The sequence below is a fragment of the Macrobrachium rosenbergii genome, chromosome 9 (assembly GCF_040412425.1).
Source record: "Macrobrachium rosenbergii isolate ZJJX-2024 chromosome 9, ASM4041242v1, whole genome shotgun sequence".
Classification (NCBI taxonomy): Eukaryota; Metazoa; Arthropoda; class Malacostraca; order Decapoda; family Palaemonidae; genus Macrobrachium; species Macrobrachium rosenbergii.
Window position 1 is genome coordinate 38,526,863 of NC_089749.1, and position 20,207 is coordinate 38,547,069.

Sequence of the window (20,207 nt, forward strand, 5' to 3'; positions counted from 1 at the left end):
TCTTCATTAACTTGCTGGGAGGAAAGCTCATGTTGCTTTGCCCTGCTCTCTCTTAGAGGCCAGAGTCAGTGTCATGTGCCTCTCATAGAGCCTTCTTCGAGGAAAAGGAAAGAACTAGTTTGGGTAACCTGGTACCCAGGCTGACTGCTTCCTCATGAGAAAGGTAGAAGTTGGGAAGTTGGAGCAGCAGGAATGAAGAAATCCCAGTGTGGGGAAGCAGGACAGGGACCTTCATCTAAGAGCACTGGTGAGACGGACAGCAACCTTATCAACATTCACAACACTGTCACTTCTCACTGCACTGTCACTATTCACATTTTTCTCCATCAGATAACTAATAGTAGACCCAACCTCCATAATGGTATTGGATAATAATCCAAACTTCTGATTGTAGTAGACTCAAGGCTGGCAATGGCATGGAGAGCAGAACCATGGGAACCTGGAACAGGAGTAGATGGCATAGTAGGACGACTTAGAATGGGAGAAACAGGAGGAATTGGAGGAGTAACAGCTCTATCATCCCTTACACTAGCAAAAGAAGTAGAATCTGTACTGGCCATATTCTCAGCCCTAAGGGCTGCCTTCCTCTTTCTATCTTCTTCAAGTTTTTCTAGATGAGATTTTAAGGTTTTCAATTTTTTATCAGCCCAATCCTGACACACTATGCAAGTATTATCCTTACTACATTCTTGCCCCCTACATTCAGTGCATTTAGTATGAAAACTGTAAGAAAACTTGATTAACCTAGTTTTACAACCCTCAGAACAGAAGCAAATACGGGATGAACTAGAATCCAACATTGTTAACTAAAGCAATTCCTAAGTTAACCAGAAAATCAATCCATCAGTGATTGAAAGCCACAATAACAACAAATTCTGAATACTTCACCAAAATCGGGCAAATAACTGTCCGAAAAGTGAGGAGGCAGCTGTGGAAAAATTCCCAACGTTGATCAGAAGCGGCAGGAAAAGAATTGAGCTCTCTGCTAAGCAGTTCCTTTGAGTCCCCGGTAGTAATTAGTACAGCTTTAAGCTGAACAGGTAGTAAGAGTTTGGGGTCTTACCCCAACTGAAGTGCATATTTATAAACACCAGGAAAAGAGGTTTATTTTCAATTTCAGCTTCATAAATCAAAGGTTTGTATACAAACAATCACCAAAGTGGTTCTAAAAAATTTCCTTTTTCTTTACCTCCTCTTATTCTGATAATGCAGAAACTGCAAGTTTTCCTTGCTCCTGTTTAATTTTGTTTTGTAACATACACTAATAGAACATAGTTTAAAAACACTGGATCTATGCTATATACTGTATTACTGTATTCACTCAGGAAGATAAAAGATTAAAAAGTATACTATCTATCTTACCTCTTATTGGTTTTGTACTTACACCTTAGACATACTGCACAGTAAAGTATAGCACAGTACTATAATTAATATTTTATACTTTTCTTAGTTAAAACCCTTGTAGGTCTTGGTAAGTTCTGGAGAGAATTAATTCGTTGTTTGGTTACTTAAATAGAGTACTACAATTAAAATCTTTAGCAGTGCCAGTGGGTACAAAAAAGGGATTTTGACAAAGGAAAAATCTATTTCTGAGGAAGGTCCCGTGTCACCTGGTGAAATTCCATTACAGCACGAATTTCTAGGTATAAAATGCTAGATATACCAGAGAAAAAGAGCTTTCAGGAAAGCTGGGGTTACTACCCCCAGTCGAGCGTCTTCTAGGAAGGCGTCGGTATAAGTAAGGGTGAGTGAAATACCACTACCACGGAAACCTACTCGAAAGATCTCTCCTTATCAAAACCCCCGGAACAGAGCGGTGAGCCGTTACAGCCCCCACACACAACACCCGCCAGGACGGCGACACCAGCGCCACCTACCTCATTCCATGCTAGCACTAACCCCAGACTTGGCATGTGCAAAAGAAAAGGGGTGGGGGAGCCACAGGTGAGTCAGGGAGGGTCACCGGGTGACACGGGACCTTCCTCAGAAATAGATTTTTCCTTTGTCAAAATCCCTTTTCTGAGTTCAGTCCGTGTCAGCCGGTGAAATAGTGACAGAGAATCATGCCAAGGCTGCAACTACGAGGAAACTGGGTAATCTGAAGAAAAAACATAAATCACAAAAGCAGTTTAATGAGGGAATCTCTTACATGTGAGAAAAACACTAAACCTAGGGTACATCAAAGACTTAAGACTAGAAAGACAAGGAGGTCCCTGGCATGACAGGGAAGGGATCCCCAAAAGCACTTAACGCCGTAAAGAACAAATTACACGAAATGGATAGGTACAATGGCGTATGCAAGCATAAATGGTATATACAGTCTTAAAACTACACATAAACTTAAGTTAAACACATAAGAGATCAAGCAAACCGCTAATTAAAACATACAGTGCATATACAGATACCTGGGGTACATGGTGCAAATAAAAACCGCCCAGTACCCCACAAGAAAACATTATGGTAACATATCAGATTACAGTTTCCACTCAACAAAGACAAAATACATCAATATGAGGAGCAAGGCAGTGAGGCATAATCAACCAAGAGGACAAGCAGAGAAGCAAATGAGGCAGGCGGGGGGGGGGAAAGGAGGAAAAGGATATGATTGGTTAAGGTGGGAGATGACACTTCCCACAGCTATGGTAGAAAATTTCAGGGCTTCGAGCGTTTTTAGATAGTGGCGTTTAAACACTAGGGGTGATTTCCAACCCGTATATTTAGTCAACTCTGAGAAATCCATATTATGAAAGTAATTAATGGAAGTAGCAACTGCTCGAATATCATGAACCTTAGGAACTGAATCTGGGTTGGCTTGTTTAATAAAATATAGAATTGTCTTATACCATTCAGTGACAGGGTACCACCTTTCTCCCTGATAAAAGAGGACCCGACTTACTCTGTGGAGTTCTTAAAAGGTAAGATTTAAGTGTATGAACTGGACATAAAGACTGGTCTTGAGGAAGGGGCACCACCTTCCAAGGAGACCACCTGTCTTGTGGGTCTTCGTTTTTGGCTAAGAATTTAGGATCAGGGGAAAGGAGGACCTCTCCGGAAGGGAGGAAGTTGACAAAATGATCACCCCTAGTGAGAGCCGACAGCTCTGAGATTCTAGCACCTGAGGCCAAGCTAATCAGAAATAAGGTTTTTCTTAACAGATCCTGATAAGAGCATTGAAAGTTATCTATCTCTGATGCTAACTTAAGGACGTCATTGAGAAACCACGTAACGGAATGTGGGCGTGTTACGGGCCTCAGACGAGCGCATGCTCTGGGAATGGATGAAAAATAGGAGTCTGTAAGGTCGATTTTAAAGCCGTACAGGAATACTTTCTTTAGGGCTGACTTGGTTGTGGTAATAGTGGCTGGAGCAAGGCCTTTCTCAAACAATGATCTAAAGAAAGAGACTCCTAAATTAGTCGTCATAACCTTGGCTTCAGATGCTTTTAGGAAGGAGGCTAATTTTTTGACTGCTGAGTCATACTGTCTAAGAGTAGAATCTCTTTATCTGACTCAAGAAATAGAGTGTTGACAGGGTCAATGTTTGCTCCCTTTTGGGCTGCGAATTTTATAAAGTCCATAAAGCTAGGGCATTCTGAATTCTTGAGGAAGCTGACACAGTCTTGGTTTGTACTGTCTGGGTCAGTATGGGCTTGGGAATCCGAAGACTCCAGTCCCAGTTCCTGAAGAAGAGGGAACCAATTGCTCTTCGGCCAGTAGGGGGCTACTAGGCCAGTTGACCTCTGAATGTCCTGAGTTTGTGCAATACTTTCAACAGTAAATTTATTGGAGGAACAGGTAAATTTTCTTCCATCTGTTCCAATCTATTGTCATTGCATCCGTGGCGTATGCCTGAGGGTCCAGGTTGGGGCCCACATAACAGGGGAGCTTGAAGTTGCTTTCTGTCGCGAACAGATCCACTTGGAGACCCGGAACCTGGCGGCCAATCCATTCGAAAGATTCTGTGTCCAGGGACCACTCCGTCTCCAACGGAGTCATCCTGGACAGGGAGTCCGCCACCACGCCCGCACCCCGCCAAGGTGGGTGGCTGACAGGTGCCAGCCGTGCTTGTTCGCCAGGGAGAAGATGGCAACCATTACTTGGTTTACTCGACCTGATTTGGAGCGCCCCTGTTGATGCAATGAACTACCACTGCGCTGTCCAATACCAACCTGATATGAATCCCGGTGGGGGCGGATTTTCTTTAAAGTCAGAAAGACTGCCATAGCTTCCAGGGTGTTTATATGGAACTGTTGAAACATTGTGGACCAAGTTCCCTGTACTTTCTGTTTTGGGAATATCCCCCAGCCGCTTAGGGAAGCGTCTGTATGGATAACTAATGCCGGAGGGGGAAACTGAAGCGGAACTGACTTGGAGAGGCCCTTGACAGAGGTCCAAGGCCGCAGTCTTGTTTTCAATATTCGAGGGATGGAGGAGACCCTGTCTCTGAGCTTGACATTGGCTCGACTCCTCCATACTCTGTTTATGTCTTTGAGTTTCGCTTTTAAGAGCAGGTCTGTCACTGAGGCAAATTGAAGGGACCCAAGGACCCTTTCTTGTGATCGGCGGGATGCCGATTGATTTTTGAGAAACTTTCTGGTGAGAGATGCTATCTCCTTTCTCTTGGGAGGTGGAAGGGATAACGTGTGAGCAGACAAATCCCATTGCAGGCCCAACCACTGAAACCGGGACCGGAGTCAGGCGGGACTTTTGTCTGTTCAGTTGAAAACTTAACGATTCTAGGAAGTTGATGACTATGGTCGTAGCCTTCTGACACTCCAGAACTGTTGGTGCCCAAATTATCCAATCGTCCAGGTATGCTGCTAGGGATATCCCTCGGGACCGGAGTTGTTGAACTACCGTGTCCGCCAGCTTGGTGAATACCCTGGGCGCGATGTTTAGGCCGAAGGGCATGACCTTGAAGGAGTAGGCTTGATTCCCGAGTCTGAAACCGAGGAACTGAGAGAAGTTCCGCGCAATCGGGACGTGATAGTAAGCGTCTGAAAGATCGATGGAGGTGGTGACGGCTCCACGCGGAAGTAGAGTCCGTACCTGGGCTATTGTAAGCATGCGAAATTTGTCGCATTTTATGTAGAGATTTAGGTAGCGACAGATCCAGGATCACTCTTTGCTGATCTGAGTCTTTTTGGGAACTGTGAATAACCTGCCTTGAAATTTTAGGTGCCTTACTTTCTTTATTGCTCGTTTGTTGAGCAATTCTGCCACATAATCCCGTAGGATTGATGAGGGTGGTTGGTAAAACTTGTTCGGAGGAGGAGGTTCCTTGATCCAACTCCAACCCAGGCCTTTGGACACTATACTGTGTGCCCAAGGGCTGAAGGTCCATTGGTCCCTGAACCAATAGAGGCGACCGCCTACCTGTGTTTTCTCAGTGGGAGGGAGTGGGTTTGTTCCCTCTACCACGTCCAGGTTTTCCCCTTGGGGTGGTGTTCGCCTTCCCTCTGTGAAAGGACCTGCCTCTTCCCCCCCTTGCGATTCTGTTAAGGCCGTGAAAGTAACCCCGGCCCTCGTAGGTGGGATTGTAAGCTGGTGAAGTAACATACGAGGGCGCAGCAAGGGAATGAGCTGGTTGGACCAGCACATATTGTTGGGGGAGAGCTTTTGAGGTGGAGGACTGTGTCGCTGCCGAGACTGGGACGGCTTGAACTACCGTCTGCTGGTGGGGCCTTTTATGTCTCCTAAAACGCTTGCCTCCCTTCGTCTGGGGACCGCCAGATTCGGGGGTCTTGCGTTTATAGGTGGGGATGCCCCAACGAGAGCGCAGACTCTGGTTGGCCCTTGTAGCCTCTGACATAACGTTCGTAACCTCTTCTTCTGGGAAGAGGTTAGGTCCCCAGATCGAGCTCTTTATGAGCCTGTTAGGCTCGTGACGGATAGAAGCGGCGAAGACGAACTTCCTGCATTCCAGTCTGGCCATGATGAATTCAAACAGGTCAGACTGAAAGCCAGCTAACAGGGACTTAGCTAAGACCTGGAAAAAGGGTTCGTCTGCGCAGGAGACGGCAGTGGCTTCTGTGAGGCAGACGGAGTTCAAGGACCAGGCTAGCTTAGTCCGGGCATCGAACTCTGCCTTTAGCAAAGATTCCGGCAGTTTGGGGAGTTCTTCGCTAAACTGTGAGGAAGCACAGAGGGGGTCTAATTTCCCGACCGTGAAGGTCGACGGAGCCTCCATCCAGAACTCGTCACTTGCCGGGAAAACCAGGGAGGTGGGGTCTGTTTCCCTTAGCTGTGGTAACGGATTACCATTAAAGCACGCCCGGGCCATAGCCAGGGCGACCTTGTTTAAGCAGGGAGTAGGTAAGTTGTCTCCCAGGGCAAACATAGTGAAGTTGCCCTTGAAGGGAGTCAACTTTGTGTTGTCTGCCTGCCACTCCGTCAGAGTGCGCAGGAGAGACGACTGAGCTTGGTCCCTGGGGATGATGACAGTCTCCCTGGAGACCTTATCCGAACGTATCCAAGCTTCCTCAGTCAATCTTACGAAACCTGGATATGGGGGCAAGAGATCGGCGGGGAAGAACTCCAACTCCTCCAACCGTCTCGTACCAAGACCTTCAATGGTTAGTTTGCCATCATGTTGGATGGCCCGGAGGGCGAAACGCCAAGGATTGCCAAGATCGAAAGGCGGGAGTTCCGCCATATCAGGAATGACATACTGCGGTTCAGCTGGGGGTGGGTTCTTCATTCCCGCCAGCATGTTGTCATAGGCGGCAAACTTCTCCGAGACCTTACTGTCATATGTGGCAAACTTTTCGGACATCTGGTTAAATTTGTCATTAAAGTCCTCGGAGAACCTTTGGAACATCTCTTTCGCAAAGGTTTCCGCGTCAAAGGCAGGTTGGCGAGGAGGGCTTGATCTTGATGCCCTCTTACTCGCGCCTTTGCCGGAGGAACTAGACTTGCTCCCGGAGGCTACAGGTGCTGAGACCTTAGCCTTCGACGGGGGGAAAGGCGATGCTTTCTTGGATGACGAGGACTTATAGCCCTTCGCCTTCCATGAAGTCTTCAACTTCAACTTGGGGATAGCTGATGGAGCCCTATCACCCAAGGAGGAAGACTTCCCAAAACCTGAAAAGAGGACAATGAAGAAGCTGGGGAATCAAAAGGGGCCCCCCAACAACCTCACTTACCTCACTACTTACCCCCAGGTCCTGTTCAACAGCCATTGGTTCAAGGTCTAAGTTCAAGGCGGCGACGTCCTCTGAGACTTCCGAATAAAGAATATCCACTTGGGGTGGCTGGGTCGCATCCCGGATCTGCTGGATGATGGGGGTAGCAAGATCTTCTGGCACTGCGGCCGCCACCCGTGCGCGGGGTAGAGCAGGTCCTCAACCCGGCGTCGAGGACGTAGGGCTTCCCCGACGGGACATTCCTTCCAAACCCAGCCACCCAGGCCCGGAGAGATTCCAAGGCCGACTTCTTAGAGGACTCGTCCGCCTGAAAGAAAGCCAAGAATTAGCTAAAGGTGAAAAAACAGTCTGGAAACCACATAAACAAAATTCAAAATGAGGAGCACCAAACGGAGGAAGAGTATCACTTACCGACTCATCCTGGATGGTTGCGCACAAGGCGAAACAGACCTCACAACCGTCGGGGTGCCAGACTACCAGGTCGTCCAAGTCGGACCGCACAACCAGCGTGGGTCCGCACACTACGTGACCGTAAGGCTGCTGCAGTGACGCAGTACACCCCGGCTCCTCACAGCGAACAGTCTGTAAGTGGAAAACGAACATGAACCTACCACTCTAAGCGATTTAAGGCTGGAAAGGCCGGGAATTTCAGCTGCAGCCGGAATACTCCGGTGGAGAAGAAATACCTTTTAATAAACTAGGCCAACAAGCTCTAAAATACACCGAGTGGCAAGTAAGACTACCAGACCCCGGAACACTCCGGGAATGGAAGGAGTGAGACAACAGGGACTAACCGCCGGGATTGCCTGTAATATAACGGCGGAACCCCGGCGTAGAACACGGACTCATGTAAAACTAAAGGAGAGTACTCAAGATAACAAACTTATTTAAATATCAGTCAAAAATAATAACAATAACAAGTGACGGTAAATACTCCGGAGACCGGAGGGATCCGCTCCCCTTATAAAATGTGAATCCTTCCTCACTTACTTCCCCGCCGGAGAAACAAGACGGGCAAAATGCTCGTATATACATAAGATAAGCCGGAGCAATTACATTTTACCCTAACGTAACCCGACGGGGAGACGAGAGGTGTGGGATAGTGTCTCGAACACGTTTGAGCAAACGAACCACCAACCCCAACACAGCGATGCTAGAGACTGTATGGGAGGGAGCGAATCCCTCTACCAAAAGGAGGAGTCTCTGAACTCGGAGAAAACGCCATCTAGCGTCACCCGCGCGAGTAGAGCAAGGCTGGAGGGGGGGGGGAGGGGGAGGGGGAGGGGGGGGGGTGGAGTAGGGGAGAGGGGTAGGCTACCAGGAAGGGAACAGGAGACAGGGAAAAAACATATGACCCGCTCAACTGCACCCATACCTCCAAGAATAATGAAACTTGGGAGGGTAGCCTACCACTGGAAGCTCACGCAACCCGATGCCCGACTCCTACCTAGGCGAAGCCTAATAGGGACCTAACCTAGTATAGGCTAGGAAAAAGGGAGGAGTGCGGAGGGGAAGAGGAAACAACAGGGAGAGAAATTTTGTGCCGAGAACCAACCGGGATCGAGAAGGGGGGGCAAGGAGGCGACTAGCCTAGAGGAAACACATCCAAAGAACTTTATTCCCCCAAATGAAGGAAGAGAACTAAGGGGCTCACTCTGCCCACCAAAAAACGACCTCGGAGGAAACAGCAACCAAAACTCCCTCAACCTGATGATCCCCCCACCCAGGGCAAGGGGATGGGAGCAAAACCAGCCTAACTCCACCAAATAACCATCACGCATGAAAAATGGAACAAAAATGTGCTCAATAGAGTGCGTAGCCTACCTCGGGGAAGCGGTTAGATCTGAGGCTGCCGCCACCACAAGGAGGTAAACAACAAAATAATTAAAATAAATAAAATAAAATAAAATAAAAAGAGAGCACCATCTCCGAGAATAAAATAATTAGCCTACTTGAGACCAAAAATAAAAAGGGACCCAACCTGGGGTACCTGGACGGGGCATCACCCTAACAAAGGCCGGTAGGCCAATGAAACGTAATTTCGTAAAACAAAAAAGGGGGGAGCTCCCGCAGGGAACCACCAGGAAGGGAACCAAGGGGTAAAAATCTATCTGTAACGACGAGGAGACAACTCCAACAGAAAAGAACTGAGGGAGTCGCCTCGCGGCCGACATGGCTGGCGGGGGACGCCGTGGCGTCATAAAAAGATCTCAATATTTATGAAAATACGAGACCAAAACAGCCAAAAAATAGAACAAAACCCCACAAGGAGATGGTACTTAACTTGGAGATGGTAAAGCTGCTCGATGCCATCGTTGATGAAAGAAAATCCAAAAAAGGAAAGACGAGCACACAAAAGAAATGAACGCAATCACGTGCTAGAAAATGGAATGAGGTAGGTGGCGCTGGTGTCGCTGGTCCTGGCGGGTGTTGTGTGGGGGCTGTAACGGCTCACCGCTCTGTTCCGGGGGTTTTGATAAGGAGAGATCTTTCGAGTAGGTTTCCGTGGTAGTGGTATTTCACTCACCCTTACTTATACCGACGCCTTCCTAGAAGACGCTCGACTGGGGGTAGTAACCCCAGCTTTCCTGAAAGCTCTTTTTCTCTGGTATATCTAGCATTTTATACCTAGAAATTCGTGCTGTAATGGAATTTCACCGGCTGACACGGGACTGAACTCAGAAATGACAGTTAAGATGATAAAACATTAAGTTAACTGGGACAGGAGCATAGGGCATTTTAAATTTATCCCAGGATATAAACAATGCACATCACTTTCAATGAGGGTCATACAAGCTCATTTTACTTATAAGGAAATGACATTAACAACCGTACTAAGATTATAAGTAAAGTATTTTCTGAGGATTAGGATCTCCCTTCTTTCTACTGAAAAAGCTGAATAACTGAAAGTACTGTATGCACCATCCCTTGGAAAATATCCGAAAGTATTGCAAAAACAGTATAAAACACAGCATATAACTCATAAAACATGAAGTAATAGTTACTTCTGATAGAAATTCTTCAGGTAGATCATAATGCTTGACGAGGTGTGTGATACTGGCTGTGCCTTCTTGTTGCAACTTTTCATTTATCTCCTCTGCAATGCTATCCATATAATGCTTTGATATCAACTGACCCATGACAAAGCGTATGTTTGGATCAGATGATGCTAAACCCGTAGCTTGTTTAGTAATGACATTGTAGTCCACAGACAGAATATCTACTAAATCTGCAATGTCAACTCGGCCTGTAAAAGAGAAAGTACAAATTAGGGGTTGACAGTAAATATGCTTCTTTGCACCCCTGACTTGAAGTAAATTTGCACACACACACACACACACACACACACCTGAGCATTTACACATCACTGGCAATCTCTGTACCTAAATGCACTCAAATTTAAACTGAAACATGAAATTTAAACAAAAGAAAACTACACAATGAAAGTTTCAAGAAGCTGAAAAGAATACAAAATAATCAGAAAAGAGAAACTGCAAACTTACCAATGAGAGATTGGCGAGTAATACTATTACTATTATTAGTACATTCACCAGACCACTGAGCTGACGTTCTCAGCTCTCATAGGGCTGAACAAAGATTTGTTCTTATTGATCCATACAAGATCTTATTATATTTTGCAACTCATTAAAAATTTGATGACTGGGAATGCTGAAAATATTCAGACAAAATTTCTTGCAAGATGTTTCCAATAGCTGATATATATTGTTGGTTAAAAGTTATACAGTTGTAAGGACAGGTGTAGTCAATGGTGCTTTAGTAAGCAGAATAAGAGACTTTGAAATAAGATAAATCAACACAGTTAACAGGAAAAGATGAAATATATGTTTTTAAAAGTGAAGAAACATATGAAGTGATGTTAGGATAGAGTTTTCAACGCAGGAATTGTATATTAGAGAAGATGCAGATATATAAGGTGAAATATAATGCTAATATAAGCAGATGCATGGTTAGAAACCTGTTTCCTTGGCCTCACTCCATGTGCCACATACACACAAACCTACTTCTGTTGTTGACAATACAGACTACAGCAATGGTTAAGAGTTACGATCTGTTATACTGGTTGTATGTTATGTTAAAATGAATGTTAATTACTTATTTGAACATGGCTAAACAAAGTTTTTTGAGTTTGTAATAATAAGTAGCTAGGAACTGCCAGTATAGATGTGTCATGTGAAAGATGAGCGTTAGAGAGAAAGAGAGAATCAGAGACCATTCCAACCATCCAGAATGGAACAGAGTTACAAGAGAAAATGTAGAATGGGTTTCATTTGTCACCACTATCAACATTTTGATGGCAGCTTCAAGCAAGTTTTCATTAGCAGTGAACCTCAACCTTGAGTTAATACTAACATTATCGTACCTGCTGGCAACACAAAAAGAAATCGGTTTCATAAACTGCCCCTGACAGAAGAGACGAGGAAATATTGTTGCTGTGAAGCGCGATTTCCTAATCGGTATGTTTGCCCTCAACTGTTCTGCTTGTTGATGTCAATGCCTTCCAATGATGTCCACTGACCAGACTGATGTCCTTTAGGTCATATACATAACATCTGATGATGTCCTGTGCCCAAACTACTGTTCTCCAGGTTGCATAAATACCTTTGCACTTTATATAAAGCTATGTATGGGTTGTTCACACCTGAAGTTGCACAACTGCTTTCAGTCAGCCTACAATGATGCCCAAAGAGTAAATTTTACACTCACAGACTTTTTAACTTTTAATTTGATAGGATTTATTCCACTTGGTGATTTACTTTTGCTGTCGTTGAATGTGATTAAGTTGGGTAGTGTTTATTCTAACCACTGGTTTGACAGACATGAAGGTTACCTTTTCAGACTAAGTCTATGAAGATCAAAAAGACAACACTACCGTGATGGCAACTAGCGATGATAAGGATATTTTCACAGCTGCCAACACACGTTCCACTATTGTGCCCGTCCAAGGTTTTGTTAATGGGCAGCTCACACAGGGAGTTGAATCATGGGTCAACCCTGTGAAAGCTCATTTACCACCAAAGAAAACAGGGGATCCAGAAATGCAGCTGTAGGAGGCTAAAGCTTTCTTAAACTAAGTGAAGGAAGATACAGTATAGTCAGTTGGATAAGCGCATTTAAATTCAATTACAACAGGACACAAGATAATCTTAAGACTACTGTTGGACAAGTATATGATACTGAGTCTGAAGGACAAGGTTTACACATTAACCCTTAAACGCCTAAGTGTCTATTTACAAAAGTGTCTGTCGTATGCCATGAAATTCGGGAGTTAGCACTGACGGAAAGAAAGTTTTTTCAAAAATTCACAGCACGCGTAGTTTTTAAGATTAAGAGTTCATTTTTGGCTAATTTTTTTTCATTGCCTGAAGTTTAGTATGCAACCATCAGTAATGAAAAAAATATCATTATCATTTGTAAATATTGGAATATATGACAATGCAAAAAAAAATTTCATATATAATTGTATACAAATCACCCTGTGAGCAAAACGGTTAAAGCTAATGAGTTATTTTTTTTTTTTGTTGTATTGTACACTAAATTGCGATGATTTTGGTATATAACAAATTGTAAAACGATCAAAGCAACACAGAGAAAATATGATCATAAAATGAGGCATGAATTGAAATAAAAGTGGACATAAAAAAGTTTTTTCAAAAATTCACCATAAATCGAAATATTGTGCTAGAGACTTCCCGTTTGTTGCAAAATGAAGGTAAATGATTGAATATTACTAGAATGTAAGAGTTTTAGCTTACAATTGCAGTTTTCGATCATTTCGGTCGAGTTAAATTTGACCGAAAGTCAAATTTTTTCTAGTTACAGTGAACCCTCGTTTATCGCAGTAGATAGGTTTCAGAACTCCCGCGATAGCTGAAAATCCAAAGTAGGGACACCATATTTACAGTATTTATTTAACATGTATTCAGACTTTTAAAACCCTCCTTTACATAGTACTGTTAACAAACCCCCTTTACAGTAATGTACAGATATCTACAATACGTACATACAGTACACAGGCACAAATGATAAGCAATAAAACAGTAAGTGAACATAAAAAAATAGAAAGATTGCAAGTGCGTACTGTACAACTGTACAGTATTCTACTCACCACGATAGAGTTGGAAGTTACAATAAAGCCCTCCTCGTATGTACTGTTAACAAACCACCCTTTAATGTACAGAACACTTAATGCATGTACAGTACCCTAATCTAAAACAGGCACTAATATTAAAATGTTAGAATATTAAAGTATATAAAGAAATAAAGATTGTTACTGTACCCACCATGAAAGAAGTTGAAGAAAAAACTTGAATGATGATGGCGATGAATTTGCTGCACAGTAGAAATGATGATGATGAAGCTGATGATGTCTTCTACTGTGCAGCCAATGATTGTATTTTACGTCTCTTCAGACTGAGGTGTCTTTCCTGGGACACCTCTTCAACTTCTTCCTGGGACACTTCTTCAATTTCTTCCAAGACATAGTAGCAGGAGGAACTGGCTTTTTACGAGGCTGGAAGAACATTGTGATCGGTAGTTGCTGCCGCTGCTTCTTTTTTCGATCGAAGATCATCCCTGTAGGGAGTCATGTCTTCATCGATTTTGTTGCAGAACTGCAGAGAACGAACCATATCCTCGTCCCAATCTTGTGACTATTCTTTCAGCTCCTTCGCTAGGTTGCAGAGCTTGGCAAGCCGTTCTAATGTTAAGCCTGGGTCTCTTCCTGTGGTTCATTTTCTTCCTCACTGGCTGATTTTGTCAGGTCTTCGAGGTCTGCGTCAGTTAGCGGCTGGGAATGGCAGTCAACAACTCGTCAACGTCTTCCGTCGTCATGTCGCCAAACCCGTCACCTCCAATTATCGCAGCCAACTGCACAGATTTCCGTACTGCAGAGTGTTGAATCTCGCATCGCGTAAATCCCTCGTTGTTAAAAAACAATCTCGGACCACAACTTCCTCCAGCTCGTTAACGGTAGCAGGTTTCATTTCTTGCAGTGCCTTCTGGATGTTCTGAAGGCACGTGGCAATTGTGTACTGCCGCCAGTACACCTTCAAATTGAATGTTTCATCCTCATCTTCTTGGGCGGCATCCACACACGCAACAAGGTCCGCTACAGGTATTCTTCGTGTAGAGGGCCTTGAACGCCCTGATAACCCACTTGTCCATCGGTTGAATTAAGGACGTTGTGTTGGGTGGCAGGAACTCAACCTGCATGCCCTCATGCGAAAGATCAGTCGCGTGTCCACCAGCGTTATCCAACAGGAGAAGGATCTTAAATGGCAAGCCCTTCTCTAAGAGATATTTACTGACTTGTGGGATAAAACACTGGTGGAACCAGTTGGAGGTCAGCATCTTCGTAATCCATGCTTTTGGATTATGCATCCAATACACGGGAAGGAGATTCTTATTTTTATTTTTCAAAGCATGAGAATTTTTTGACTTATAAATAAGCCCTGGCTTTAGCAAAAAATCCCGCAGCATTGCCACACATCACGAGGGTAACACGATCTTTGAATGCTTTAAAGCCAGACGCTTTGGCTTCTTCTTTGAACAGGAAAGTTCGCGATGGCATTCTCTTCCAAAACAAACCCGTCTCTGGTCCATATTAAAGACTTTCGGAGGGCTTGTATCCACCTTCAGCGATAATATTCTTGAACGTCTCATTGGCGTAAGTTTCAGCAGCGACATATAGAGCCAGCGAAGCAGCCTCGCCATGCAGGGAAACGCTTTTTTCAGGCCATAGCGTTTTGAACTTTTGGCAAACCATCCTTTGCTGGCGGTAAAACGTCAGTGTCTGAGGCTGGGAATCAGTGGATGTCCCTGCTTGAGGTTCATCTACATCATCTTCGATTCGTCTTCCTCTTCTTCTTCAGCGTGGTCGCCATCATCTTGAGGTTCCTTTGCCGCGCGAAATTCTCATACAACCTCAAAGCCTTGGTTCGGATGGTGTTCATATCCAAGGCTATTTTTTTCTTCCAGCAGTCGGCAATCCAGATTGACAAAGCACCTTCCATACGGACTATCGTTTTATTACTTGAAAACAGTAACAACTCTAAAGCTTTGCTGACTTGCTAAAGGTGATGGCAGCCGTCTTCCTAATCTTCGCCTCATCCTTCTTAATGTAGCGAATGGTGGATTCGTTCACTCCAAAATGGCGGGCCAGCGGCGTAACTTCTCCCTTCCTTCAACATATCGAGAAGTGTCACCTTCTCAGCAATCGTCATCATTTTCCATTTGGTGTTTAGGCTCAGTACCAGCCTTAGCAGAAGCAGAACGCTTGGGAGCCATTGTAGGGGTTAAAGTTAAAAAAAGTTCAACTTCAAACACACAAAACTGTCACGCACAGCACTGGTAATGTAAGCAGCATCTATCTACCGAGAGAGCGGAAGGAAAGTGGCGCGCGAAGATGCTGCGGGTCAGAGACAAGGGAAGCTGCTATGGTCGGAGAAACGGTCAAAACACCAATCACAGGCGAGATTACAAAACTTGGGAGCTGATTCGTCATCTATCACCAATGGAACCAATCACAGCCCATCTTACATGCTAGTTTCAAATTCAAATATGTGTTTACGCTATTTTTATTTTTTTGTTGTAGTAGTATAGGTTTAATATTCGAGATGTGATTTTTGCAACAAACAATATTATTGGATGCAGTACAAAAGATTCATGGAAAAGATGCACATTCATTACATTTGTATTTTTATAATTAGTATATATGTAGCCATCAGCAGCCTTACACCATTCAAATATGACAATGTCAGACTGCATCTGATTAGCGTTTCATGTTCAGTTTCATTTTACTAGTACTATAATGAATTATCGTATGATCACATTTCTTTTTGTTTAAGTTCATTTTGTACTGAATTATATGTCATAATGCAATGAACCAACAGTACTAGCAGATATTAATAATTATTAATGGAATTAATGAAATATTTGGGTCTTCATATATCGCGACTATTTTTGAAATTTCCGGAAAATCCACTATATATTTTCTCTTATAATATACATACGTAATGGAAAAAAATGAAGTCGTGAATCAGAATAGTCGAACCGCTGGTATGAAGCGAGGGTTCACTGTATCGTGATTTTATAAAAATATTTCAAAACTGATAAAAGCTACAACCATGAGTTATTTTTTGTTGTATTCTACATGAAATTGCACGCATTTTCATATATAAAACTTTTATGTAACGGCTAATAGAAAAACGGTGCAAAAAATTACGACAAAGTGACTGCAGAATTTCTGAGATTTTCAGCAGAGTTTATGCAAAATGCAGACGAAGGAAAAATTTTTTTCAAAAATTCACCATAAATCGAAATATTGTGCTAGAGACTTCTCGTTTATTGCAAAATGAAGGTAAATGATTGAATATTACTAGAATGCAAGAGTTTTAGCTTACAATTGCATTTTTCGACCATTTCAGTCGAGTCAAAGTTGACCGAAGGTTGAAACTTTTGCACTTATAGTGATTTATATGAAAATATTTCAAAACTGATATAAGCTACAACCATGAGTTATTTTTTGTTGTATTCTACATGAAATTGCACACATTTTCTTATATAAAACATTATGTAACGGCTAATAGAAAACGGTGCAAAAATTACGACAAAGTGACTAAAGAATTTCTGAGATTGTCAGCAGAGTTAGCACGCGCACGGACGTAAGGAAAAAGTTTTTTTTCAAAAATTCACCATAAATTGAAATATTGTGCTAGAGACTTCTAGTTTGTTGCAAAATGAAGGTAATTGATTGAATATTACTAGAATGTAAGAGTTTTATGTTACAATTGCATTTTTCGACCATTTCAGTCGAGTCAAAATTGACCCAAGGTTGAAAATTTGGCACTTATAGTGATTTATATGAAAATATTTCAAAAACTGATAAAGATAAAAGAATGAGTTATTTTTTGTTGTATTCTAAATGAAATTGCACACATTTTCACATATAAAACTTTATGTAACGGCTGATAGAAAACGGTGCAAAAATTACGACAAAGTGACTAAAGAATTTCTGAGATTTTCAGCAGAGTTAGCACGCACGGACGTAAGGAAAAAGTTTTTTTCAAAAATTCACCATAAATTGAAATATTGTGCTAAAGACTTCCTGTTTGTTGCAAAATGAAGGTAAATGATTGAATATCACTAGAATGTAAGAGTTTTAGCTTACAATTGCAGTTTTCGACCATTTCGGTTTGAAGTTAAATTTGACTGAAAAGTCAAATTTTTTCTAGTTATTGTGATTTATACAAAAATATTTCAAAACTGATAAAAGCTACAATCAAGGGAGTTATTTTTTGTTGTATTCTACATGAAATTATGCGCATTTTCATATATATAAACTTTATGTAACGGCTAATAGAAAACGGTGCAAAAATTACAACAAAGTGACTAAAGAATTTCTGAGATTTTCAGCAGAGTTAGCGTGTGGACGTAAGGAAAAGTTTTTTTTTTTAAATTCACCATAAATTGAAATATTGTGCTAGAGATTTCCCGTTTATTGCAAAATGAAGTAAATGATTGAATATCACTAGAATGTAAGATTTTTTTTGCTCATCAAAAAAAAATTATATATATATATATATATATATATATATATATATATATATATATATATATATATATATATATATATATATATATATATATATATCTATATTTATATATACACATTCATACATACATACACACACAAATATATGAAATATATATATTTTTATTTTACTTTAATACATAAATAAAAGGAATGCAGGTGAAAAACTTTTTTTTGCATAAAATGAAATAATATACAAAACACCAATAAATACAGATATATAAAAACTTGTAATAAATATAAAATTAAATATAAAATCAATGCAGAATACTCACTCGTAATCCTGACTCTTCGTTCTATTCTTGTTCTCTCCCTCCTCCATTGAAGAGTCTTGCATTTTTTCCTCTCGACATGACGAGGTACAGGTGGAGGAGGGAGATATGTGCCCATTGCAGATGGGCGCCCTTGGGCGGTCCGCTGCGCCTCCAGTGTCCTCGGGTAGGCGCACTCCAATATATAACCGCAGTGTGGTATTTGCGGTCACACTCCCCAAACCTGCAAAGTGCTACCTTGCAGGTGCGACAGACGAACTGGGTGTCTCTTCCTCTGCCATTCATATGGCACACCGGCACTTTCTGCTTACGCCTTCTGGGGCTCCAGTGTGTGATCCTGCCTGCAGCCAACACACAGGGTCCACTACCCGACGGGACATTGGAATGTGAGGGAGGGCGGCACGGAACAGGGACAGCAGGGCGGTGGCAGCAGGGGTGGCATCATCAAGGGCGGCGGCAGCAGGGCGGCGCCGGCAGGAGCAGGAAGACTGAGGTTGGCCCTCCTAGTGACATCTGCCCTATCCTCTGGGGCAGATCTGGAGCTCGGGCAGGGAGCGTGTTGGAAGGCCACTCCTCAGGATTGAAGTTTATGAAGGCATTCCCAGCCACCTCAAGAAACTGGATGTGGGACAACCTCCAGGTGTCCGAATTGTACCCACAGTAGAGAATGTAGGCATTCCGGAGGGCCACCTGAAGGAGGTATTTGAGGAGCTTCTGTGTCCACCTCCTGGTTCTCCTGGCGAAGGGATAATACTGGATGAGTTGATCAAAGAGATCAACTCCCCCCAGGTGCCTATTGTAGTGCCCGATGACAGTAGGCTGTTGGACACAAAATTCCTCATACGTAACTCGGCCCTGCCGACGTGTCTTCTTCCGCTGAACAGCCTCTTTTTGGACGGGCTCATGACTGGTCGTAATCATGGGCACGAGTCGGACCCCCTTCCAACAGATGACAAAGACATCTCCCTTCCGCCGCCACTCTGTCTCTCCTTGCAGATGTTGCGGGTGGCTAGCAAACCTCTTGAGGACATTCGAGGCCCCACGCACCAACCAAAGGGTACCACTGACGTGCACACCTGCTTCATACAGTTCCTGGGCCAGGGCTACTGAGTTATAATAATTATCCATAAACAGGTGGTATCCCTGGTTACAGAAATGATCCACAAGACCGAAGACAGTGTCTCGCAGCGTGGAGAAGACCCCGGAATACACACCATATTTCTTTGGCTTCTTGGGGTTGTACACTTTTATACTTAGATGTCCTTTGTATGGCACCATCCCCTTATCCAAAGAAAGGTTGGAGGGAACCACGAGAAACTGGCACCGTTCACAAATGTACTCCAACACTGGGCGGACTAAGATCAGGCGATCTGGGTTATTCCGGGGTATGGCCCTTCGGTTGAAATACCTGTCCAACGCCAGGAAACTATCACGGGTCATAATGCCGGGTACATTGGCGTACTTAAAAAAAAATTCCGCCTCCAATATTGCCTGACATCGGCAGCAGGCATCATTTAAAAAAAAAATGTGGAGCCCCAAAAAATGCGCCATGTCCGTGAGGTTGCAGCCCCGCCATCGATGCGACAATGTCATCTGCAGTTCCTCACGGCAGTACTGAGCGTAATCCGCCGTCTCTGCAATGAGGTATTCCGGCAATTCCTGCGTAAGGAAGAGCTGAAAGAACCCCAGTGCAGTGAGAGGCACAGGGACGGTCAGTCCAGGTACTGCCGTGAATGGGTGCATGTTAGGTGGGGTGGGGTCCTCCAACCACCCTTCATCACTTTCGGACGAACGGCTTTCACCTAGGCTGCCGCGACATTGCAACCTTCTACGGGCACGTGCGTGGGCATGACTTCGCACTGCCCCCCCCAAAACCCCAAACGGCCCATCTCCCTCACTTTCACCATCACTTTCTGTCTCGTCCCCACCAGCCACAATCGGTGACTCCTCCTCCTCAGACTCTCCCTCATAGGCACTGAAACCACTGAACTCGAGTTCACTTTCATGCTCTGGCTCCTGCACGGACATTGGGGAAAATATTGTCATCACTGACATCGGGCGTGATGTCCTCATCACTAGATGACCAACTGCCATCAAAATGAGGACTTTCCACCTGCTCCTCGATCGAGCTCCAACAAGTATTCACCAATGTCCTTTTGTTGGAGGCCTCCCAAATGTT

At 43.6% G+C, this 20,207-nt stretch overlaps 1 protein-coding gene across 1 annotated transcript in view; it reads right to left on the reverse strand.

Annotated features, from left to right (window-relative positions):
- The window catches only part of Ufl1 (UFM1 specific ligase 1), a 564,283-nt gene that overhangs the window by 405,947 nt on the left and 138,129 nt on the right, over positions 1 to 20,207 (reverse strand). The window contains exon 3 of the mRNA XM_067108921.1: positions 10,032 to 10,391. Coding sequence (XP_066965022.1) covers positions 10,032 to 10,391 — 360 coding nt within the window. The remainder of the gene's footprint in view (positions 1 to 10,031; positions 10,392 to 20,207) is intronic.